This window comes from Volvox carteri (genome assembly GCF_000143455.1).
Source record: "Volvox carteri f. nagariensis unplaced genomic scaffold VOLCAscaffold_57, whole genome shotgun sequence".
In the NCBI taxonomy this organism is placed as follows: Eukaryota; Viridiplantae; Chlorophyta; class Chlorophyceae; order Chlamydomonadales; family Volvocaceae; genus Volvox; species Volvox carteri.
The window spans coordinates 734,001-758,633 of NW_003307600.1; the positions used below are offsets into that span (position 1 = coordinate 734,001).

The following is a 24,633-nucleotide window of genomic DNA, read 5'->3' on the forward strand; positions in this document are numbered from 1 at the left end:
CCAGATTGGCGCTGCTGCCATTTGGGTTAGGCACGTCCATTCGGAGAGAAAAACAGAATCACTCCAGCTGGTTTATGAACCTCCATTAGGTCTGGACTCTGGGGCCCATACGTCGTGCCATGGGCCTCGTCCGCGATCGTTATGAAAATTATTTTGCCGTGCTGCTTTGGGATCACTATTGTAATTGGGTATTTCAGTAATGAGTTGTGGTAGCTGGAATACGTATGAAGGCGCACATACAAGCCGTGAAGCGCAGCTGAATTGAAGTGTCAGCTGATGTTAGAGCAAATGGTATAGCAAGAATCTTTGAATTGCGTCATATGCGGCAGGAGCACAATTTGCAGCTTGCTGGTTCGCAGAGCTCTGATGGTTAGCGTTCGGTGACAGTTAGAGTCAGTTAGTCTGCGCAGAACTGTCTGCCCTTCTGCCCTTCTTGCGTTTGATTATGGTTGCTGCGTAGTAACATTAGCTTTTGTTGACTATCTTAATTGTCTAGTTTAAAGGAATAATATAAAGACGGATGACAGTCTGGGGCTAGGGACACCAGAGCAGTCGAGCTGGTCGTGTGCCACGATTTGTGGTCAGCGTTACGCCTACAGACATGCAGCAAAGTAGCAACTCTGTATTGTATGAGGAGTTAGAACAGTACACCTCGAGCAGTAATGGGAGGGCGATTGCAGGCCTTCTATCACAAAAGCGACGTTACCTGAGCGATCAAGGTTGGGCACAGTTAAGCTAATAATCATTCCAAGGACTCCACATTAAGGGCGTTGCTGGGGCGTGTGCCTGGGCATATTTGCAGGAGGATTGCTCGTCTCTCCAGACTGTTCAGCTGTTGCAGTATTGGACTCCACGGCAACTGTGATTACAATCTTCCACCCACGAGAGGAGCGCGTGACGTCTGGCACAGATGCCGAGCAACCATCGCATGATCTCTCGGTTATACGGAGTTTTCAGCCAACCAGCATCAGTGGAGGGAGTCTCTCTTCCGCAGATGCTGTCACGGCGTTCTGCTGGTCAGCTGATGGCTCTCGCTTGGCGGTAGCCTGTGCCTCCCGGCATATTTACATCCTGGACAGGTGCGCCCGGTGCCTTGGGCTGCTGCGTCCTCGGGACGCTTCATGGTAACTGTCGGTGCGTATGCTAACCCACGTTGACCCAAAACGTCGACATGTCCCACTGTAATCACCGGTCACCGGTCACCTGGGCCCCTGCTTTCCCACGAGCCGCTGATGCACCCAGTCCTAGCGTCCCCGCCAATCCTTATGTTATACCTTTCCCAACTCCACCCTGCCATAGCGATACACTTTTAAGGCACCTGCTTCCGCCGTGCTTTGTCCGTCCAGGTCCGGCCAGCCCGTGTCCCTGCTATCGGCCTCGGCCGGGCCCTGGACCGCCAAGCCTGTTGGTGCGCTGGCCATGCCGCTGCCCACCACACTGCTTATCCTGACCGGCCGTCCATCCCAGCTTTTCATCGTGCCGCTGGACGCTCCGCCGCGTGTACTCCAAGGACTGCGGCCCCAGCAGCTCAGTCGGCAGTGCGACACTGTACGGGTTGCAGCATACGATGCTCGTACATCAACCCTCGTGGTGGCAGGGGAGAGCGGCCCGGCCGGCGGCGGCAAGGGCCCTGCAGCCGCGGGCGCGCGCGTTAGCGTCAGCACTTGGCGGCTGGAGGTGTCCGGTCCAGGAGCTGCTGCGGCCGCTGCCACCAAAGCAGTCCCACTTGGATCCTTTGTCGGCTCGCTAAGCGAAAGCGCCGGCGCTGGCGGCAGTGGACCCGCGGCCGCCACTGTAACAGCGGCAGCAGCCTGGGCGCGGCGTCGCTGGACTCTGTCCCTTTCGCCACTGGGTGAGCACGTGGCGATTGTGGCTCCGCCCGCCCCAGGAGTGCTGATACTGTCGGTGCCGCAGTGCCGGAGAGAGGACCCTGGGGAGAGATTTGGGGGCCGCACGGCGCCTCCAGCGTCAGCTTTTCGGGTGGGTGCTGTTTGCTAGTCCTTTGCGTGTCCACGGTGGGGGGAGGGATGTCATGCGTGTGTCGTGCAGGGTGTGCACCTGGAACCCCCGTCATCGCGTGGTTGGATTTGGCATACTATGTTTCCTCGGCTATGATGCGAGGGGCTGCCAGCCCAGACGTGTGGGTGTGCATGCGCACGCGGCATGCTGCATGGGATTTAGGCAGTTCTGTGGTGTACTTCAGTCACCTCAGCAATTGCATGCAATAGTTCAATTGGACGTTTAGGCTGCTGAGCTCCTAGGCAGTCTGTTTATTGCCATGCCTTTCCGTTCGTCACCGTTTCATTACCGTTTGTCACCGTTTCATTACCGTTTGTCACATCCCTGCCTGGACAGACCACTCTGACCCGGTCCGTGGAGTCGGCGGCGAGCGCCTCCTGGTGGGGCTCCGAAACCGCCCTGGCGCTGAGCGACATGGCGGGCTATGTGGGCCTTGCACAGCTGCCGGGATACGACAACCTGCTGGCAGGCGACGAGCAGCCCAAGTATGCACCAGGTATACCTATGGTTTCTAGCGCAGGGCTCTGGCCCCGGTCGTTAAGAGACGTGGCGGAGTGGGAAATGGAGAGGAAGGTGTTTGCTGTAATGTTGGAAGTTATGGGACGAGCGAGCGAAAGGAGCAAGCGGACGACCCGGATTAATGTGGCTGACGCTCCCACTCGCTCCCCCTCACTGCTAGCTATTCATCGTTTTCCCAGTGGCTGACAACGCTCAACGCTTCCCATTTCTCGCCCGGATAGGTACTCTGGTGGCCTCCAAGAGCGGCGGTCCAGGGACCCGCGGGCTCCTGGTTCTGGAGCCTTTGATTCCGCCAGAATCCAAGATCCCCGGATCCGGGGGGGTGGCCGCCGCAGACGGGGTTCGCAGCGCCCGTGCGTCCAGGGGTGCTGCGGCCTCTGCAGAGGCTGCTGCAGCGGCTTCCGCTGCCGCCGCCCCTGGCTTACGGCTGCTGCTGCTAGCGCAGCGAACGCCCGAGGAGATGCTCCAGGTACGAGTGCGCCTGCCTGTGGCCGCGGCGGCGTTTTCGGCTACAATGCTAGGTATTGAATCAGGATGTGGAACCGAGGAATGGGGTCCGTCATATGGCAGTGGATTTAGTTGGGGAGTGGATTCGTGCCTCTTCTGCGGCGTGTCGGATTGCAGAGGTAGGAGAAGGCCAGGAGAATTGCTGCGGGTATGGCAACCAAAGGAAGGCGGATGGAGATATGGACGTGTGAGTGGCTCTGGCTTTTTGGTGACCGAAGCATCACACGTTTCCTTAACATGTTGTCCTGATCCTCATGTGCTATCCCGCCTGGTGCACCCGCCCCCTCAGGTGCACATGCGGCACCAGCAGTGGGGCAGGGCGCTGGAGCTGTGCGCCGCCGCGGGGTTGAACGCCGATCGGGTGTATGGCGCCAGATGGGCCTCCCGACCTGTGGATGCAGCCAACATAGCTGACAACCTGGCCAAGATCGCGGACAGGTGCGGCTCTGGCTAATAAGGGGTTAATACAGGATGTGGTGGCGGTGCTGGTGGTGGTGGCGTGTACCAGCGGCATAAGCAAAAGTGCAGGAGGCAACCAGCGACATCAGCAACGGTATACATGTGGATATGGCTCCTGGGGTGTGGCACGTGTGCCCTCCAGGGCATCCCCGGCATCCTATCCCGTTCTCATCATCCCTCCCGCCTTCCCTTTTCACTTTCCAAATTACAACACAGCGCGACACCCCTAGCGCCTCTGGCGTACGGCCTCCTGGCTTTTGAGACTACTGCAGTTGATGTCACAACTGCACTTGTTTTCACGCTCCAACCCACCCCTCTCCCTTCTGTTGGTTTTGCCTCCGCCTCGTGATCGGAACAGGCGATGGGTTGTGGGGGAGTGCTGCCGGCGAGTGGCCTCCGACTATGAGGGGCAGCGCAAGCTGATCAACTACGGTCTACGGGAGACGGCGAGGCAGGCCAAGCCGCCGGCAGCAGCTGACAGCGTGGATGACGCGGTAGGGTGGGTTGGCGGCAGGAACAACTCCTTCCAACAGGGTCGGGACTTGAGACCCGACATTCGCGAAGCCGGGAAAACGAAGCTATGATGATGGCGATCTGTGGCGCACTGCAAGAACCTTCTTTTTCAAATACATTTGAGGCTCCGGATGGCGGGTGGGAAGATATTTTGGGGAGTACGACGGAGGGCTTACTGGCGAGTGGGGAGACGAGCAGTGACTGCGGACGGGTAGATGGGCGCCTTACGCGACCCTTTCACCCCACCTGGAGTATCCGTTATCTCTGGTATCTGCTCCAACCGTCAGTGGTTCGCCTTACCCACTCGTCCTTATTCCCTCAGAGTTCAAACGCTTCCGCGCCGGGTGGTGCTGCAACGGCGGCGGCGGGTGGTAGTGGCGAAAGGACCGACCCACGGGACACCGCCTGGTGGTGGTGCACCCGGCTGAAGCTGTGGCGACATAGCGACCGACTGGAGGTGCTCTACGCGGCGCAGGGCAGGTGCGTGAGCTCAGTCGGCTGTGGATTTGAAGGAATGAATAAATCTGGCCCTGGACGCCAACAGACCCCCTTCCTGATTAGCCCTCATTCCGCTGCCACATACTTTGAATAGAACTCATGTCACTCAAGGAAGACCCCCTTCCTTACCACCAGCATTCCCGTATCCGTTCCTTACCAGCTTCGTCCTTACCATCTACTTCGCGTCGCCGTTGCGTCCGCGTCGCCGTTGCGGCTGGCTGCACTGCAGGACCTTCAATCCGTCCGCCTATGCCGCCTTCCGCGACCTGTCCCTGGCCGCCGCGGCGGGCTCCTGGGCTGCCACTGGTGCCTTGGGTCCTCTGGCGGTGCTGGCTCAGCACTACCCCGCCTCCCTGTCGGGTCCGGTGCTGCTGGGGGTGCTGTCCAGGCTTCCGGAGACCATTAACCCACGCCTCTACAGCGCACTGCTGCCCAGACCGGTGAGCAAGAGAGCGAGCGGCCCCGAGCGGGGGACGTTGCCCGATGGGGGCTGGCCCGCCGGCTGGCTGCCGGCCGGCATCGCGACTGAAGGTGTTCGACGTTTGGCTAATTCGTGGTAGGGGACCTCATACAGTTTGTTGCACTGTATGAAGTCAAATTCCTCCCCGCCACGAAAAAGCCCTTACCATACAGAGTGACATAGAAGACATATCACACACACCAGCTGTAATAGAATTACGTGACGTTAACGCATCAGTTGCACGGAAAGGACAGGGCCGTGGTGCACGGGGGGGTGGTCGCAAGGGTTAAATGCATCAGGAAAAGCAACCTAGGAAAGTCCGTGTAGGGGGGGAGGTATCAGCACACCATATGGCCGGCCTTACGTTATAGGTCAGCATGTTGAATTGAATTGTTACAGGGTGGGAGGCTTCTGGGCCATTTGAACACATGGTCAGAATGTGTGTGTGCGTGTGTGTGTGTTGTGTGTGCAGGCCGACGGTGAGGAAGTACCGGTGCCACTGCGGCCGCCCCCGGTCCGCAAGCAAGACTGGGTTGAGCAGCCGGAGGTACTGGCGGAGATCCGGAAGGCGGTCGCGGCTGGATCTGGATCTGGATCTGGATCGGCTGTGGATCTGCCGGATTGGGATCCAGAGGCTACGGATGCGTTGGTGCGTGTGCTGGCCCCGCGTCCGCGGCTGTCCGCTGCGGCAGCCTCGGAGTGGTACGCGGAGCGAGCGCTGCAGTTGGACGAGGAAACTGGGCAACTACAGGTACGAGGTTGTGTGAGGATGAGTCGGGCGACGTGTATGTAGCTGGCATGGCGGGGCCTCTGTGTATGATCGTTACTTTTGCCCCGTCTCCCCGTCCCGCCCTGTTGTTCCAGCCCCCCACCATTGCTGGGGAAGGTGTCTGTGGTCTACATCTGTGTTGAGATGTTTTTATTTTTTATTTATACCCTGCGGCGCCACGGCTGCTGCTGGCTGCTGGCACAGCGCAGTGCGAGGCAGAGCGGCTGTTGCAGTGCGCTATCACCGGCACCGTGTCGGCTGATCCTACCACTGCTGACCCCCTGTTGTTGTGTTAGGGTGCCCTGGCGCTGCTGGAGCTGGGCTGGGAGCGGGGCGCCCGGGGGCCGCGAGTGGCGCAACTGCTGGGGGCAGCGATGGCGCTTACAAGTATGGGTTTCGTTAGAGAGGTGGTTGCGGGTTTCCTTTGTGCTTTAGTGGGTCGGGAGTGAACCGCTCAATGGGATGCGTGATGGTAAAGAGGAGAGGAGAACGGGTACAAATGCACGTCCAAAGCGGAATGGCAGGTGTTGCGTGTGTGGAGAGGGATGGAAAGTAACCATGCAGTCAATGTCGCCCGCTTCCACTGTGGAAGATGGCGCTCGGGAAACCGCTAACACCGCTGCATCACACCACCGCTCCCGCCCCGCGTCCACCGCCCCCTGGTGCGTGCTTCGGTCTTAACCTCAACTCCGGTCCCATCCCATAACAGGGCCGTTCACGAACATACGGCTGGTGTTGGTTTCTCAAGTTTGGATTTCCTTTCTTGACCCTATCTCCTATCCCCGCCAGGCGTCATCAGCGCTACGACCCATCACCACCGTGCATCCCTCGCGGCCGGCTCGGCCAGCTCCCCCGGCGGCGTGCTGTGGCGCCTTCGCCTGGGGGACTTTGCGGAGATGCCAGGAGCGCAGCAGCTCCGGTTGCTGCTGGCGGGCAGTGACGAGGATAGCCTCCGCCAAGACCTGCGGGAAAGGTGAGGATTTCTGGAGGGCCGGCCCCGGAGAGTCATACGCATGGCAGTACAGCGGGTGGGAGTATAGGATGGCCAAGGGATCGCGAATCTGGCACATCTGAATTGACGTGCCATTACAACAGATTCCTTCTGTTTGGCTTTTATCTGAGCCAGCTGTTCGGCATGGTCGGGGAGGCGCTCTCTGTCGCAGACTGCGGCACCAGCACCAGGAGGTAGGGCAGAGGTGAACGGAACGAACCGCGTCGAGAATGTAGGTCAGGACTGGGAGGGCATCTCTGACAGAGGCCCCCTCAAGCAAGTGGATCCCTCGCCGCGCCCATGTAGCCTGTGGGTTTCGTCTCTAAAAGAAGCTCAGCTCTAGTTCTTTTGTTACTTCAATATCTAACATCGTTGGAGCCATGGGTTGTTTCACGTGCCCTCAATCTCCGTGCATGTGTCGTGTGTATGTGGCCGGTCGTGTTGCTTCCAGGGTGGTTCCCTTCCTGCGCGGCCCCGGCTGGGATGCCGCCCGGGTAGGACCGCTGCTGGGGGCTCTGATGGCTGAGGAGATGGCGGCCAGGCCCGCCTGGGCAGCCGCCCTGGTGGAGGCGGAGGCGCGGGACAGGATGCTGTTCGAGAGCACCGAGGAGCTTGTGCAGGTATGGATATATGTTGTGTGCGTGTATGACTATGTTTGTGTGTGTATGTCTGTACTTGACTGATCTCAGCCGCGGCAGGAACTGAGAGAAAGTGTTGTATGTGTGTGTATGTGTGTGCATGCGTGTGTATGTATGTGTGTATGTGCGTCCGTGGGCATATGGTGTGTATGTCAGGGAGGAAGAAGCCGTCTGATGTGGCGGGCATCTGCACCGCCTTCCGGCGTTTGAGCGGGCTCTGCCTTTCTTTCCTCGTAGCCGTCGCCGTCATGCCATCATCGCCATCAACATTACCACCATCAATTCATCGTTATCGCGCTGACCTTCAGGCTGTCACCTCTGCTGTAGCGGGTTGCCCTCACACGGATGAATGGCCCTCCTTGGAGCGGGCAATGGCGGCCGTAGAGGCCGCAGCCAGTGAAGAGGCGGCCGCAGCGGCCGCGGCCGGGGAGACTTCTGCAGAAGCAGCAACAGCGACGGCGGCGGCGCGGCGGTTGTCATCGTCGTCGGAGTCGGAGTCTTGTGGGGGCTGGCTAGCTGGCCTCCGGGAGCTGCGCGGCTTCGTGCGTGCGGGGTCGCTGCTAGCGGCGCGGGGACTGCCGCTGACGGTACGGCACGTCAGCAGCTGCGGGCGGGAGGAGGCAGCGAGGTGCATACGGCAGGTGCTGGGGAGGTTACAGAGGTAAGGCGGGTTGAGGGCAATGGAGGGGAGGTGGACGGGGAACTATGGGAAGGGTTAGGTGGGTGAGGGAGGGAGGGAGGGAGGGGGAGGGAGAAAGGACTGGTTGCAGGTGTGGTGTGTGACTTGGTGCGCTTTCGGGGGGGTTTAGGAGGAACAGCTGCGACGCCTGAGTACCTTAACACGCGACTGGCAGACTCTCGCAAATGCCGTCTAGTTAGGATGGCCTGGCCTGGCCACTGTTAGTAGTGTTAGTTCAATCCATTGATGTATATGCACGAGAAGTATATGCACGCAATGATCTTGCAGCTTCCTTGTGCAGTGGGCGTTGGGAGAGCCATTGCACAGGTACGCGTACGTGTTTCGGGTTTTCCTCTTTCCCTCACCCTCGACGCATTTCCCCACCACCGCCGTATATTTTTTCGACCCTTCCCTCTTCCCCCTTGCCCAGGTCCAGTCCCTCTATGCCTGATGCCGCCTGGTCGCAGCTGTGGCTCGATCTGGTGCAGGTTCGTTCCGCCGCCTTTCCCTTCCTGGAGCCCCAGGAGCTGCTGTCCGAGGTGGCGAGGTGCATGCTGCACTGCGGCCGCAACGACCTGGCCAATGCCTACCTGCATGGGGGTGCTCCCGGTAAGCCGCGTGTGTGTGTGTGTGTGTGTGTGTGTGGAGGGGTCGGGGAGGAGCCGTCACTCGCGGGGTTCTTAAAGGCATGTGGAGTGGGCGGGGCCCTCCCAGGTGGTGTGTGTGGAGGGCATCGAGTGGCGCTGGAGGCTGACCGGCGGGGGCGGGGGTCATGGCCGAAAAAGGAAATGCCAAGGGCGCCAGGGCACGAAAGGGTTAGGGGATGGGAAGTGCGCGTCGGGGGACGCGATGCAGGAATTGGTAGCGCTGTTAGCGGTTGCCGAGCAAAGGACCGAGCTCTGGCCCATGCGCATCCAGCTCTGTGGGAACCGGCCCCACCTGTTTATCGGTGTATGGACCTCATAATGGCGGAATCAACATAATGCAAGTCACTACTACTTCAACACGAGGCAGCATGCCCAACTACATCGCCTGCCCCACATCTTGTAGTTTGTCTCTCTAGTGCAACGAAAGCAGAAGTAAAGTAACAGCAGCATCAGCACCAATCTTGCATAAGCATGCCTCTCTGTACAACCATCGCCAATGACCTGTGCTCCTTCTGGGTCACAGGCTCTGTGTGCCTTAGCCTGAGCCGTCAGCTCGGCCCTGCCGTGCTCGTTTCCATTCGAATCCACAACCCCATTTTCTCTCCATGTCGCGCCGCACGCGCCCAGGCGAGACCCATGTGGCACTGGAACCGGAGGCCGCGGACGCGCTCATCACCTCCGTCGCCGCTGAGATCCTGGCTGGTGCTAACGACCCATGGGACAGCGCCGCACAGCAATCAGCTGCTTGCCTTGCGCTTGCGTCGCCCGACGCTCCGCCAGCTGTCGCACTGCGGCGCCTGGTTTCTGCGCTGCAGATGCTGCCTGAGCTGGGACTTGACGTCATCCCCGCCCAAGTCATGCAGATGACGGACCGCTTTGAGGTCATTCGGCTGATTTTGGAAGGCAGCGGAAACGATGACGGCGGCGGCGGCCTCTTGTCCACCGCTGGTGCTACCTCCGCGGCCGGTGGAGTCGGCTTTGGCAGCACGTTAGGGCTGGCGGCGTCGGCGGCGCTAGGCGGAAAGCTCAGCCGTCGTCGGGCGGCGGTACGGGCAGCAGGCCAGGCGGCCGTGGCGGGTGGCCGGGCGGCAGCGGCGCTTGCCGGTGGGCTGCTGGCGGTGGCCGGGCGGGTGGCAGGCGCAAACGTGGCGGAGGCGGTGGCGGGACGCATGGCGCCAATGGCGGGCATCGTCGCCGGCGCGGTGGCGGCTACGGTATCTGCAGCAGCGGCGGCGGCGCCGACGGTAGCGCACGGGGGCACCGTACAGCCGCCCTACAAGCAAGTCGGCCGCCTGTTGGAGCTTGCTGAGCTTCTCGGGCTGGACTCTCCAGACGACGAGCTGCGGGTACGTGTGAGTTGTGGGATGTGGAGCTCGGAGTGTGATGACCATTGACTCAGATTCTCGTAACCCGACTGGCACGAAGTAGAGCACACAGGTCAAAAAAGGGGGAGATTGAAAGCAGAAGAAGTCGAAGGGGAACAACTGCCCACACGTCCAAAGCATCATGGGACGGGACGGGGTCGGATTCGGGATGGATAGGAAAAAGCACCCATAGATCTTAACCAAGCCAGGACCTAAACGCCGCACGTAAGCCCATTGTGGCGTTGCTGGGCAAGCAGAGTGGCCAGAGGAGCAGTACTGAACACGCCGTGATCGGTCCACCGCCCTCCACCGGTTTTCCACCGGTCCCTCCTTCACTACCCGCTATGCATCACGCATGTCTCCACCCCTCGCCCTTGGCCCCCGCCCTTAATCCTCATTCCCATGCCCATGCCCTGTCTGGTGGTCTCAGCTGAAGGACCTGGCCGGGACAGCGGCGCTGCGAGCTGGTGACCTGGCCACCGCACAGCACCTGGCACTGGAGCTGCTGGCGGCAAGATACATGCCTGCGTGGTGGGTTGGGTGGGCGGGTGGGTGCATGGGCATGGCTATGCAACTGTGGGCCTCGTAAGATTGGCATGAAACACTATTTAACTCGTATAACTAACACCTGTTTGGAGTGAGCGCTGCTCTATTTGCTCAGCTCACACGTGCATGTGAACAAGATGGCACATGTCTTGCCGATAACTTAAGGCGACGGTCAGCCCCATGGGCGCGGTGGGGTGTGTGTGAGTGGAGAAAGCTGGGGAAGGCGGGGAGGGAGGGGAGACATGGGCGGTGAAGGGAGTACGTAGGTGCGAGGGCGCACTGGTTCGGTTTTAGGGTTCGCCTCAAGTAGCGACAAGGAACTTAAGAGGGGCATGTCGCTTCGCAATCTAGCTTCGACGCAGAGAGGTGGCCAATCACCAGAGCGGAACAAAGTGTGCCAAGTGTTGGTGCCGCAATCCCGCGATTTTGCTAATCGAAGGTTAGCAAGAACACAGCGCTTTTCCAGGCCCATGAACACCCTCACGCAGGACTATATTGTACGACAGCTGTGCTTTTCCTGTCGTGCTGTGTTATCACCAACGTGGGTCATCGCCGCTACGGTCACCTTTCCTCCCCTCGCCTTCCGGCCCCGCGGGGACTCCATCCTCAGGTCGCTGTGCGCGGAGCTGGGGTCCAAACGGCAGTTGCAGGATGATGTCGTACGGGAGCAGCTACTGTCGTACGCATTGCTGCATTGTCCCGCCGAACGCATGACTCGGCTGCTGGAGGAATTGAGGGCGGTGGAGAGGCCCTGTTGGGGTGAGGCCGGTTGGGCAGGTGGGGGCTCCGCGGGGTGCGTGGTGGGAAAGGCGGTTTGACGCTGACATTGCACGCTGCGACAACAACTTCTTCCCGCCCAGGCCCTCAGCCCGCTGAGGTCATTTCCAAATTTGGGTCTGTTCACCCGAACAGGCTGTTGAAACTTTCCTGTCCCCTATCCCATCGGGGTTGCCGGGTTGCTTGGCCGCTTGGACATCGGCAGTTGTAGTTCAGTTTTGCATGTTGGCGTGGTTTCCGTGCTCCCCCTCTGCTGGCTGGTCAGATGGTTCCGATCCGTTGCTGGAGGCGCCCGAGTACCTCCTCCGAGAGGCGCTGCTAGCTCCCGGTCAGCGAGCCGCAGCCGCCTCCCCTGGAGCCGCTGCCACTGCCCACCTGCCCTTGCCGGGGGATACCCACCTGGCGCTGGCAGTGCTGGAGCCTGGGACTGCAACCGGCAGTGCCGGTAGGGCCATCAAGCTGCTGGAGGGTCTCCGAGGTGGCGGCGGCAGCGAGGATGGTAGCGGTAGCGGCGGCGGCGCCGGGTTGCCTTATGCGCAGCTGCAGCGTGTGGCGGCTATGGAGTGCTATTGCCATTGCCTGCGGGCGCTGCTGCCGGCAGCCGGTAGCGGTGCGGAGAGGCTGCGGTTGTTGGAGCAGCCACTGGGGGAGCTGCTTCAGAGGGTGAGAGGCCGGTGTGCGGAACACAGGGCGTGTGTGTATGCATGAATACTCAAGGCGAAGGGTTGCATGGGGTGAAAGCACATGCTGCAGTGCGGTGAAGGCGGCTGAGGGCAGATGAATGGGCCAGATGTGGGTGCTTGCGAACGTTGTGCTATAGCGGATAAAAGAGGGATCATGGGTCCGTCGGGCCAAGAGCCCCTGAACAACAATAACGGTCATCACTATGGATAAGACGATGCGCGTGCTGCAGGTGCGGCAACTTGGTACGACACCGGCGTCCATGTCCGACGCTACGGCGGACGCTGCCGCGGCCGCACTGGCGGCGGAGGCACGGCTGGCGGCAGCGCGTGACAGCCGTACCGTGCGTCAGCATTTGCCCGGCGTGGATGCGGCCCAGTTTGCAAGTGGAGGCGACGAATATCGCCGCCAGGTACGACAGTCGCACCTGCGGCTGTCAGCCGTGCGCATGGCAACTCCTGACATACTGACATCTACAGACGAATACCAGCGTGGTATTAATAATCACAACCTTAGGTACTGGAGCGCCACTGCTGCGTCATCCATACGAACCTATCTATACACGAACCCTTTCCCTCGGTCACCTCCACACCTCCCGTGCCGCCTTCCAAACACTCCTGCGTCACAACCCGACAGGCCATTCTGCAGCAGGCTGCACTGGCGGGAAAGGCGGAGGCGGAGGCACCGGGGGCGGCATCCCCACGTGCGGCAGAGCTGATGGAGCAGGCCAGACAGCTAGCTGCGGCGTACGGCGTTGACCCATGGGACGTGGAGCTGCACTTCATGTCCGCGCTCATCACCGATGCCGTTGCCGTGACGGCCGAGGTGTGCCATGGGTGCCGCTGCTATTTGTTGCTGCTGCTGGGGGAAGGGGGGCTTGACGCGGGGAGGCGCGGTTGTGGCTGCGAAATTTTGGGTGTGCCTGAGGATGTGCGTACAGGAACAAAACGGCCCGCACGGCCTCAAAACGAAGCGATGCGCGACCCCAAAATATCAGTCGCAGCAGCACCACCGCCTATCTCTCCCCCAACAGCAACAGTACAAGGATTCCAGCAAGAACGCCCCGCCTGCGTCATGGTGGTGGGTTAATAGTGGGTTCTGTCCCTGATTGGGCCTCCTCCTTTACCGGACCTCAGGCCAAAACCACGTCTGCATCCGCCTTCGCCTTCACCTTCACCTTCACCAACGCCCCAGGTCCTTGCAACAAAACCCGTCTCTTCCAAGATCGGGGGCCCCCTCCTCCTCCCCCTTGCCGCTGTTGATGTTGGCCACACATCCCCCAGCTTCGCGGCCCCGCCGCCTACTTAACATTACACACCCTTTTCCCCCCCTAACTCCTACTCCGGTTCTCTTAACCCTCCGGGCCCTGTAACCTTTTCCACTCGGTCCCTTCCCCACCCTGGTCTGCGTCTTCACAGCTGCGTGCCGCTGTGCAGTCACGCGAGCCGGGTCTCCTGCAGCGACCCAAGGCCCTGCTGCGGCACCTGGCGACTGCCACCTACCCGGTACTTCCCACCTCCAGCGGGCCCCATCTGGCGCTATGGCTGGCGGTGCTGACGGACTGCCTGCACGCCTGTGCCAAGGTGCGGTGGGGTGGGGTGGGGTGGGGTGGTTTCGTTCGGATCAGGTTTCGTTTGCCGCTTTGCCCTTTTGCCGTTTTCGCCTTTTATCTTCATCCCCATTCCCTCCCTTCGACCCGTTCCTGGTCCTTACCACTCCCAGGACGACCCGGCAACCGCCGCATTGACCGCCTCCATCGCGCCGATCCTGGGCAAGCTGCGGGACCTACTGGAGAAGGCCGCCGCAGCGCTCAAGGGTCTTTCACTGACGCAACTACACGCGCCGCTACTGGCGCCGCTGCTGGCCCCGCTGGGAGTGACGCTGGCGGGGCCAGCGGCGTCTGCGGCAGCCACCGCACCTGCCGATGCGGCCGCAGCTGCGATCTTTTCTTACGTAAAGCCCAGCAACCTGGCTCAGGCAGCCAAGCTCGTGACTGCACTGCACAAGCTGTTGGGCCCGCCGGGGAAGAAGGCCGCGGCAGCGGGCCCGGGGTCGGGCACAGGGCTGCTGTTCCCGGACCTTCAGCGCGCGCTGGACTCCCTACCGCCGAGCCTGCCATACCTATGCCTGTGCGTGAAGGCCGTGGGGACGAAATCTGGAGGGCAACAACAACAGCAGCACCAGCAGCAGCAGCGGGACATGGCTGTGGCGTGGAGTCACGTTGAGGAGCATGTGGTGCGGTTGCCACCAGCGCAGCTGGCTGCGTGGCTAGCGTTCCTGCTGCTGCCCGGTTCGCAGTGCCCGTTGTGTCCGGGGGTCACTGGCGCGCAGCTGGCGCCGTGCCCTTGCCCTGTGGACGTACGTCTCGTGGTAGGTAGCTTTTGCTTTTCCTCTGGTAGTAGGCAAGCCGATATGAATGAACTTGCCTCCGGTGTTTTACCCCTCTGTCAATCCATCGGCGGCAGAAGCTGCGTGTGTCCTTTCTCCCACCGAGTCGCCTGGCAGTCGGCTTCCATGCATACAGCGTTGCCCCGCACCTTCTTCACCAGTCCTCTTCTAATTCGTCGTCTTCGTTCATTATTTCGTCCTGCCAGATACTGGACACCTGCATGCCCAGGCTGCAGTCCCCACACGCCGCATCGATGACGACGCAGCCGGCGGCGGCAGAGGCTTCGATAGCTGCCGCACATGGCGACAATGCCGCTGCCGCCTGCGCCGTCACGGAAGTCCTCCGCCGCTTGCGATCTCTACACCGCCGGCTGTTGATGCTGCGAGCTGCAAAGCAGCACGCGGCGGATGGCCTGGATGCGCAGCAGGTGTGCGGGCTGCCCCGGGCTCTTAAGAAGAGCCTTAGGAGAGGGTTTAATCACGAAGTTAAGATGGGCAGCAAACCTATGGGCGGGTCGCACGTGTGAGTGTGTGTTGCCAGTTCGGGGGTGCGTAAACACCGTACCTGCCAATCTAGCCAACAGGGGCCATGAGGTGTTGGGGCCTCAAGGGCCTCCTACGGCCTGCCAGAGGTGCTTGGTAAGGAGCCGCATAACACAGGGAATAAGATAAAACTATAAAATTGAAGGGATGGGGGGATAACGTCTTCCCATGCACCAGGCAGGGAAGGCAACAGGGCATCCTGCTCTCACGCTTATGAGGTTAAAGGCCTTGACGTTGGTTTTCCTGGCAGGTCCGGGGGAATGGCGGTGCTCGCGCCATGATAAGGCTTTACGTCTCGGGTTACGATTGGGTAGGGATGACCTCTTTCCATAGCGGCGGCACGTTCTTGTGTTGGCTCATGGAGTCGTGGTGGTGTTCATGTTGCAGCCTGTTAGCAATGAGCTCTTCCTGAGCCAACCAACCAAGAAGGTTGTGTGGTGTTAGGATAGTAGGCCAAACCCTGGATTGTGCCCTGCCGTTGCGCGTTGAGTGTAACTTGCGGCAATGCAGTTCAGGGATCACACGGGTCGACTGATATGCGCATCTGCCCTACGGTGTTGTTTGAGACGTCCTGCCTTCATGGCGTCGACAACTTTACATCGATGTGTGAGACACGGGATTGTTTGGGTAAAAGCTTTGCGCATGGTGACCATGATCGGTTTTGCTGATTGGTAGCAACCGTGTACCATCTTACCGCCTGCAGTTGAAGGACTTGGAGTATTCCCTGCTGTCCGCGGACGACCCCACAGCAGCGGCCTCAGCCTCTTCCGCCGGCGGCGCAGACGCCGCCGCTGGGGCCGTGAGGCTCGCCCTATCCTCTCTTGCGGCCGCTGGATGTCCCGCGGCTGTCCTGCTCGACATTGCAGCTGTGGCGGCGGAGCCACAGCCTCTAGCCGACGGAGGAGGGACCGACGCCACACCAGGGTCCGCCGCCGTCGGCCCGGCGGCGGCGGCGGTTGCCTTGTTGGAGTCGGCAGTCGGCGATACCGTGGGGTCGGCGCTGAGTGCATTGCTGGATGAGACAGGTGAATCGACGACGGCTGCTGGCTTGGCCCGGCTCAAGGGAGCCTTGAGGTGCCTAGATAGACCACAGGACAGGAGCTCCAATCCGACTGTTCTCGACTCCGGCGTATCGGCGGACCCGGCGGACGCGAAAGCAGAGGATTTGGCGCACACGCTACGGGTGCTGCGGGACCGTGTGTGGCGCGACTTGCAGCGCTTTACGGACGAGCGACTGCCCTCCCTGGAGAGGCTCAGGCCAAGTGCGGCTTCGGAGCTTCTGGACATGCAGGCAGCGCTGGGCACACGGGTGGTGAGCTGCGAAGTGATGAGCGGTTGTGACGGTTGGGTGTAAGGAGAGAAGAGCCGGTGACTCGGGAAGGCCCAACCAGTCAACCCGCCTCGGATGGCTGTGTGTTCGCAGGCGCGAGTGGTCGGATCAAGATGTATGCACTGGTGTAGGGGGCGTAGTTGGCGTAGTGTAGGTGTAGGGGGCGTAGTTGGCGGAGGCTGCGGCGTGGCTGGTTTCTTCGAAAGGGTTTTAGAGCACCGATTGTATGTAGGTCAACCGTACTACGTATCGGCTACCTCTTACGTTTTCGATGTCGTCTTCCCACGTCCTTCCTCCCTCCAGCGTCCCGGCTGGGCTGCCTGGCTTTCCTGACCACGACGGTCGGCATGACTCACTCACGCTTCACAGCATCTCCTCTCATATCATGCCATACAATAATACTATATCACACTCCTCATGCGCATGTCCCTCGAGCCCCTACGTTCTCATGTGATGATCTGTGTCCCTTATCCTCTCGGTCCCTGCAGATGTGGTCTGATTGGGCGACCAGTGGCGGCCACTCCGATGATGCCGGGAAGCACCGCCAGAGGCTGCTCCTCACCCGGACTCGGGCGCTGCTCGCCCACCTAGTGGTCCCAGCCTCGCCATCACCGCCATCATATCAACTAACAGACCAGCAACATCACCCTGCGGCCATGCCTATGCCAACTGTGCAACTTGATGACCTAACGACACTCGAGGCAGCAGAGCGGCTATTCACCAGGGTGCTGCAGGCCGTGCAAGGGGGTGCTGGCGGCGGCTGGGGTGGCACAGCAAGCCTCACGCAGCTGCGGCAGCTGGCGTGTCTATTAACTGACATTTGGCAGGACGGGGACATGTGGAGCCAGAGCCAAGACGCTGCGTCGGGCAGCGGTGGGGGCAGCGGTGTGGCGCCGGCGGCGGAGGGGAAGGAGGAGGAGGAGGCGGCGGCGGCAGGGCGGGTCTCCTTACTACACGGCTGCTGGCGGGAGCTGGCTGCGGAGCTGCTGCGTTGCAGACAACTGTTGGAGGTGGTCAGGTGGGTCAAGAGCAATTGGCAAGCAGCCCGCTTCATGGCTAAGATAAGCAGGTTGCATTCTGTCCTTGCCTGACGCGCCGGTTCCTGCAGGGGGACCCCCTTCATTATCCGACTCAGCCGCGTGAATGACATCTTTCACGCAATCTGACATGGTACCTGTGAATGATAGCTCTGGACCTTAACTTTTATACAGTCGTGGCGACGCACAACTGCGGCCATCGAACTTTCTCAGTTGCCAAGCCGTTGCCTTCGATCCGCCCTCGGTTCAACCGATATAACTTTCTTTGCTACACTAACGACCATCTTTCCTCCCATGTCCGCAGTCTACTGGATCCTCCTGGACTGGACACCATCAAGGAAACAGACAGCAGCCGCATCATCTCGAAGGCCAGCTGTGGGATGCAGCCTGGGGCATCCTCCCTTCCCTCTTTGACGGGCCGGCCGCTGCCGCTCTCTCCTGAAGATGTACAGCAACTCATTCATGCATCGGCCAACGGCGCCGACGGCGCTGCAGCCAGCTGGTGTTTAGGCCTGGCGTCGCCGTACAAAATCCATCGAGAACAAGCCCTTAAGGATCTCGAGGCAGCGTCTTCCGACGGCGGTGGTCCCATCCCCTGCGACATCGCTGTGCTACTTCTGGCGTTTCTGGTCCGGTCTGAAGACGCGGCGCAACTGGGGACGTCGCAGCACCCGCTGCTAGCGCGGCTGGTGGGGTCGGTCCCTGCGTCCCCGGCGCAAGCAGTGGCGGCGGCGGCAGTGGAGGGCCGCGACGCCGCGGCAATGGGCTGTGTGCTGCCTTGCTTGTTGGCGCTGTTGGTGGAGCGCCAGCAGTGCGGACTGGCGGCGGCGCTTGTCTCCCGGCGGCTGAGGTTGCACCCGGCACTGGCGAGCGCTGGGGGCTCCATGCTCCTGCTGGAGCGCTACCTGAAGGCGGAAGCCGCATGTGACGGCGATGGCAGCGACCGGCCTGAAAGAGCGGGAGGCGCCCGTGGCATGGAATCGGATGCGGGGCGTGGGGACCAACTGCTTGGATGCTTGCCAGCGGCGGTTGACCATTTGCGGTGCACCTTCCGAGAACGGTGCAGGCGGGCATTGCGGGTGTTGACAGCGGCTGCGGCGGTGACGGCCACGGCGAATACCGAGTGAGGCCGCCGGACTACGGACGGGACGGCAGGCTATGGAGACTGGGCTGTCGCAAGCGGTCATTGTGGGACCTTAGGTGATTGTGGGGCCTTAGGGCACGGATGGTGGCCGAGCATCATGTGGGGATCACGAGTATGTAACATTGTCAATGTCGAGGGTGTATGCTTCTCGACCAAGTATAATGGGAAGTTGAGGATAGCTGGGACTTCCAGGAAACTCGGTCACTCGCGTCAAGACGGCACTTCCCAACGAAAACTCCAAAGTTTTGCCCACCCGCTGCGTGTTGGGATGCCAAGGGATGTCATGGAGGTTCCGGGGCCACGTGTGCCATTTTGGAAAGGCGTTTGCCATTTTACATTGCATGCCCTGTATATCCTGCATGGACAGCTCATTTTTTTATGATCTAGTATTGCACTGTTTACATTACAGGAGGGGTCGCATTTGTACGAGGTACTTATACGAGGCGCGTGCGATGGTCAAAGGGACTCCAGGGCCCTCCGGGGCGCCCTACCTCATAGTCAATCCAAACGCGCAGGGGTAGATTGTCAGAGTCATTTATGTAAAGTAAATTAATCTGTGATAGAAGCCATGGTGGAAGGCTCGGGACCAAAATATGCGGCAGTTGTTAGGTTTAGTCAGGGACATGGTCGGCAGGTGCACATGCACTTTGCTCACTCCGCTTTCCGGCCCTTGCTCACACGGCGCCATGAGGTGGACTGCTCTTTTACCCATCCGCCACGCTCATTAGTTGCTGTGGAGCTGGCTTGATTCACAACCCACACAGAACCCACCACCAGCACTCACAAGTACCTAATTCGAAACATTCTGGGACACGTAGCCCACACGGGAAAACTTTGGACTAAAACACAGCGTCGCCCAGCATGAGCGCGAACACTCAAACACGAAAGAAATCAAGGGGATATACGAGAGACCAAACAAGAAACTGACCAAACAAGCCCATGGCATAGGCGTATGCAACATGCAAAGCCACCTGCAATGCAAACTCCGCATGATCATTACCACACACAGAACATGTGCCCCAAGGGAAAACACGCGCAAAGTCACCAAACACAAATCGCACGCGTATTTACACTGCCCGCGTACATGACGTACCCATATGCACGCATAGACCCACGCACTTGCACCAAGTCACTCAGCACAGCTCCCACATGGGCTGTACGACATCGCCGATCCAGCCATTCGTCCCTTTACTAGATCGGCGAGGGCACGGTACCTATCACAGTACTCCAAAGTCCGTGTGTTTTGGGGACGCTGTGTTCATCATGCATGAGCGAAAGACATGCCTTCATGGTGTTTGCCGCGGGCCTTCTGCAACTCGCCAGGAGTTTGTGCACGTGGCCGACGGCCTTCCTCGGATGCCTGATTGCTAAATGGAAAATGCGTGAAAAATTGATGCAAATCACAATCTGTCATCAGACGTGACGTAGACCGCTTCGGAGCAGCCGAGCTGTATCGTCCAAGCGGCCATCACTTATTGAATGGGCATGTTAAGTCCTTCAGGCCCCAGCTCGTGTCAGGAAGGGGTCTACGCGCATGTAGCATAAACCGACATTGAGCCAGGTCAGTGCAGAGAGAGTGACCTTTCTTTAGTTGAAAGTGACCTCGATACCCTTGTTTCATGTACGAAGTCAGCACAGCCATCGGCACATGGATAGCTCTCAAATGACGTCTTCTTGAGGCGTCTTTGGCGTGACCTGCATCTCAGTCGCGAGCGAGAGGCTCCCGGCCGCCGTGTAGCGGTTGCGGACAATCTCGCGCGAGTCCTGCGTTTCATGTGGATTGCCACCAGAAAGGACAAACAGGAAGTATGGTGGAAGTTAGTCACTTAAAACTGGTCCCTCTAATCCTGCTCTTATGTTACCGGTACCATGTAAGAAAAACCCTACTGAGTTTCCTCACATGGAAGGTGGAAGGGCGTACGCAGACAAGCCCCCTTACCGCGTTCACCAAGGCAACAAAAACGGCGGTGCCCCAGCGAAAAGCAGAGATACCTACTACGGCGCTTACTATGCACGGCGTTCCGCAAACACATCGCTAATCAAGCCATGAGAAGCAGAGCAAATCCAACGCTTTTGTTTCACAGAGAGCTGTAACTGGACCATGTCCTCCCCTCCATATCCGCAGCGGGAGATACATGACTTGATTCAATGTTGCCACTGTGCGCGCTCTCGTACCTTGACAATAATCGTCGTGCAGGATGCTCTGTTGCTGATATCTGTGCTAACCGAGCCCAGCTTCTTGCGCCTGCGGTCGCAACGATTACGAAAGCCGGTCCACAGCGGAACGCAAGGGGCTTTACAGGTGTCAACAACAAAAGGAGCCACCGTACGGTCCACCGATGCCACAGCACGGAGCACGCATAGACCCTACTTGAGCTTGAGGCAACAGGCCGGGAGGCAGATATGGGTTGGAGTGCTGGCCCACGCGAGATCCCACGCATCGGCCACAATCATCACCCGCTGCGGACAGGTGTATCATGGCTTTCCTTTGATCCTGTTGGTGCGGTGCTGTGGCCAGAGGCAATACTTCTCAGCATGTGCCAGCGCAATGCGGCAATAGCTCCTATTAAAGTGTGGCGATCCTGAGAAACCTGTTCGCCTTCATTCCCCTTTTAAACTGTTTTCCTTCCTATCCGTTCTCACAAGATGGACGGCAAAATGCACATGCACATGCACAAGAGCGGCATGTGTCGTGAATAAGATACTATCCAACCGACCTACCCGTAGCCTGAGATGCCCACAACCAGTACGTCGCAGCCGTACTGCGTTACGGCTTCAACAATGCCCTCGGGTACTGTCATGGTCATACGGTCGATGCACTTGACGTAGCCGGCTCCGTTGATCTGCGGGTCGATATCCAGAATGGGTTGCGAGCAGCCGGAGGAGCTGACGGATCACCCCAGGCAGCAAGGTCAGGCCGAGGACCGCACGCGTGCAAGTAGGTACGGTGCATCGTGCATGAATGTGTGCCACCACTGTGTGTGCTGCGCGCCTTTCACATCCCTCAGCCATGTGGACGACCGGTAGCGCAGTGAACTCATCCCGCCAAACCGAAGACACCAAGAGAGACGTTTTGCAAACCGGCTGTCCTTCCCGTGCTTTCCTTCGTTCCATAAATGTTTGGTTTCCACTTTCAAGACCAGCAATGCCTACGATGCTTTGGGATGCGTCACATGGAGCCAAAACCTCCAGCGTATGTATAACCAGCAACAAATGGACTAGCACCCAAAATTCGTGTTAGGCTGTGTATGCAGCGGCACGCTGCGCCTACCCACCCACCTTGTGCTTGCTCATGTAGTCCTTGTACATGTCCACCGTCTTCGCCTCCTCCGTGCCATCAGAGGAGGTAACCATGACCACGTAGATGGAGTCCGTGGGCCGGTACAGACTGCCGAGGTATAGTGCAAAACAAAACAGTAAGCAATCAAGTGTGGTGGGCTGAGAAACGGCGGGCGAACGGGGCCGGGCCCCTGCGTTGAGATCGGGGAGGGGCGTTTCGTAGAGCGCTGCGGAGGACGGCCGCTGCTGAAGTCGACGAAGGAAAGCAGTCATGGGCGATTAGACAGCCGCTGGGATGCCGCCCTTGAAAAGACATCGTCGCAACCCTTGTGCCCCGTCCAAGGACGGTTATCTTGACCCCACCCAACGGGACCCCCCCAATCACCGGCGGCGGAATCCAGCCAGCCTCAACACACCCCCATTTTCCCTTTCTCCACCACCTTCAGTCACCGTGCACCACCGTCCTGCAACGCTCACGCCACGCTGGCTCCCTCGCCTGCCTCGGTCACGTAGCAACTCAACGCCAGTTTTGCGTCCCCAAACTAGACTGGCTGTTTTGTGTTGCCTAAGCCCAGTCATCAAGTCAACCCCAGTGACTTACTATGTCACCAGAAAGCAGAAGGCGAGGTGCGCTGCGTGGGAGCCGTCTGTGGCGAAGAGGTACTTGGCGGGCCGTGCGCTGACGATACCCGCGGGAACCCCCGCGCCACCGCCGCTGCCGCCCGCCATGCCGCCAATGCTGGACCCGGTTGACCGCACAATGCAGATGGAGCAATGAGACTGACGCAGCGAAAAGTCCGAAACAGTGCCCAATACGTCGCTGCATGGATGTGAAAAAAACGGCGGTTGGGACGGCAGGCGGGTGGCAGGGAAACATGAGCATCCTGGCTGCAATCTGTGGATACGGGGCAACCCTTCAGCCGTCAAGGATGCACGTGGAGTATTGCGGCACTTGTCGGTCCTCTCTGTAATGGTTCAATCGGTGGGTGAGCTGGGGTCCCAGGCTTTAATACGGCGCCATGGACTCATCAGACATGGCTTGACGGCCGCAGTAATGCGACGGTGGCTACACACACAAGTAGGCAGGCGTTGGGGCAGACGATTTGGGAAATTTAAAGGGAAATCTCTACCTTGAGCAAAGCTTTAATGGATACAGTGGGGCCGCACCACTCCTGCTCACTCCCCAAGACCAAAGCCCGAAATCCCCCGGATCCGCGAGATCTGCTCTCCTGCTTCCTGACACTACATGTCACGGTACAGGCTTGGTCTCCAGCGGGCCATCCTGCTGCCACCTGTGAGCCCCACTGACACCAGTCACAAATCACGGCACCCCATACCTTCCAACCACTCCCTTGCTCCTGGGGCGCCCTACTCACAGTTTCTCCCCTTTACGTCCCCAGCTTCCCATGATCAGCAGCTCCACACCGCGCTTGTCCGCCAGCCTGGTCAGGCACTCGCATGTGGAACGACCCTCCTCTTTCTCGCGGCACAGCCATTCAGCTGTCACCTGCGGTAACCCGCCAAATGTCGTTTAATACAACCTTCGGGACAACCTTCGGAGGATATATATCCCAGATGGGTGGGTGCAAGTAAAAGCCGGCTTTTAGTCCCTTAGGCAACAGCAGCAGCCAATTCCCGCAAGGTCCCCCTTACCCGTGCCCCATGCGCCATGTCTATATAGTAGTTCTTAAGATGGGGTGGTAGAAGATGCTTCGAGAGGTAGGTCTTCGTGGCGTCGCTGATGTGGATGACCGTGAACTTATCGCCTCTGGAGGGCAGCAATTGGAAGGACAAACGACGCCAGCTTCAGACGGGTTTAGCTGTGCTTTTAAAAAGATCTAATTACACGGGGCGCTAAGTGCAAATTAGTCAAATGCGGGGCAATCATGTGCGGGCCAGCTGTCAAAGTAGGTAGATGAGTTTTTCTTGCGAAGGAGGTGGGCGCGCGTGAGAGAAAGCACACGCCCATGTCCAAGTCCTCAATCAACACCATGCCCAAGGAACAAGGTGGAAGGAAATCCCAGGGCTAAGGCATGTCACCTGCGGTTATTGAAGAGGGACAGCCCAACTGCCATTGCTCGGTCCGACATCTGAGAGCCGTCGACAGCGCATGCTATAGACAGGGCGGACCCAAGCCTCTTCTTGACTTCCCCCATGACGACTTCTACGGTGCTTGGCGCCATCGCGTTGAACTCGTCCTCCATGTTGCCGGTCTGCGCATCCATTTGATAGACTTCGAATCTATCCTAGGCTCTGCACATATCGTCGATATAATTAATGCATCAAGCCTCTTTCAAAATGACAAGCGTGATACCACTCAAGCCTAGCACTATAGAACGAGCGCAAGGACGCAAACAGGAATTGGTAATTCAAGCCACCGGTGAAAAGAAATACTAAGCAATAACGTTTATAGCATAAGCACAAATGCAAAGTGGACACAAGAAGGATTTCTGAGATTTTGTCGACGTTGTACGGGTGAAGTCGTATTTTCGCAGTTAAGCTGTCAGCGCCACCCTGCCAACCACATTAGAGAAAGGCAATATATTGTATATCTTTCGACAGACCGCGCTCTCCGTGTGGATTGTTAGATAGACGCTGGGCCTCCTGGGCAAGGCTTTCGCCCACCCTCGAACCGATACTTGCGTGATGCTGCGTGCTCTGTGTCTTAGTACAAGGGGAAGGAAAGCTCCACTTGATACGTTTCCTATCATCCACAGTCTTTCGTTCGAGGACGTCGATCGAACACTTTCAGGCATATCCGCAAATGCTGCGCCGCGGGCATGTCCTAATGGTGCCGCGGAGCCGTCTACGTCGTGGCGCTGGCCGGAGTCTTGCAGCGCTGGGT

At 59.3% G+C, this 24,633-nt stretch overlaps 2 protein-coding genes across 2 annotated transcripts; one reads left to right on the forward strand and one right to left on the reverse strand.

Annotated features, from left to right (window-relative positions):
• Positions 1-601: 601 nt before the first annotated feature.
• On the forward strand, positions 602-18,872 carry VOLCADRAFT_107073 (uncharacterized protein; the record flags this gene model as incomplete). The annotated part of the gene is made up of 28 exons (XM_002956041.1): positions 602-719; positions 1,022-1,079; positions 1,347-1,980; positions 2,356-2,515; positions 2,760-3,007; positions 3,335-3,483; positions 3,863-3,998; positions 4,340-4,497; positions 4,745-4,955; positions 5,448-5,726; positions 6,041-6,131; positions 6,534-6,717; positions 6,840-6,929; positions 7,187-7,355; positions 7,682-8,034; positions 8,483-8,661; positions 9,327-10,045; positions 10,494-10,594; positions 11,220-11,386; positions 11,652-12,049; positions 12,300-12,479; positions 12,704-12,892; positions 13,486-13,650; positions 13,790-14,437; positions 14,662-14,883; positions 15,702-16,310; positions 16,817-17,346; positions 17,670-18,872. 28 exons carry the CDS (start codon positions 602-604, stop codon positions 18,490-18,492), a joined length of 7,968 nt encoding a protein of 2,655 aa, XP_002956087.1. The 3' UTR covers positions 18,493-18,872.
• On the reverse strand, positions 18,829-24,013 carry VOLCADRAFT_107074 (uncharacterized protein; the record flags this gene model as incomplete). Its single annotated transcript, XM_002956098.1, has 8 exons — positions 18,829-20,273; positions 20,685-20,754; positions 21,231-21,352; positions 21,789-21,897; positions 22,390-22,608; positions 23,165-23,295; positions 23,442-23,556; positions 23,829-24,013. 8 exons carry the CDS (start codon positions 24,011-24,013, stop codon positions 20,169-20,171), a joined length of 1,056 nt encoding a protein of 351 aa, XP_002956144.1. The 3' UTR covers positions 18,829-20,168.
• Positions 24,014-24,633: the final 620 nt, after the last annotated feature.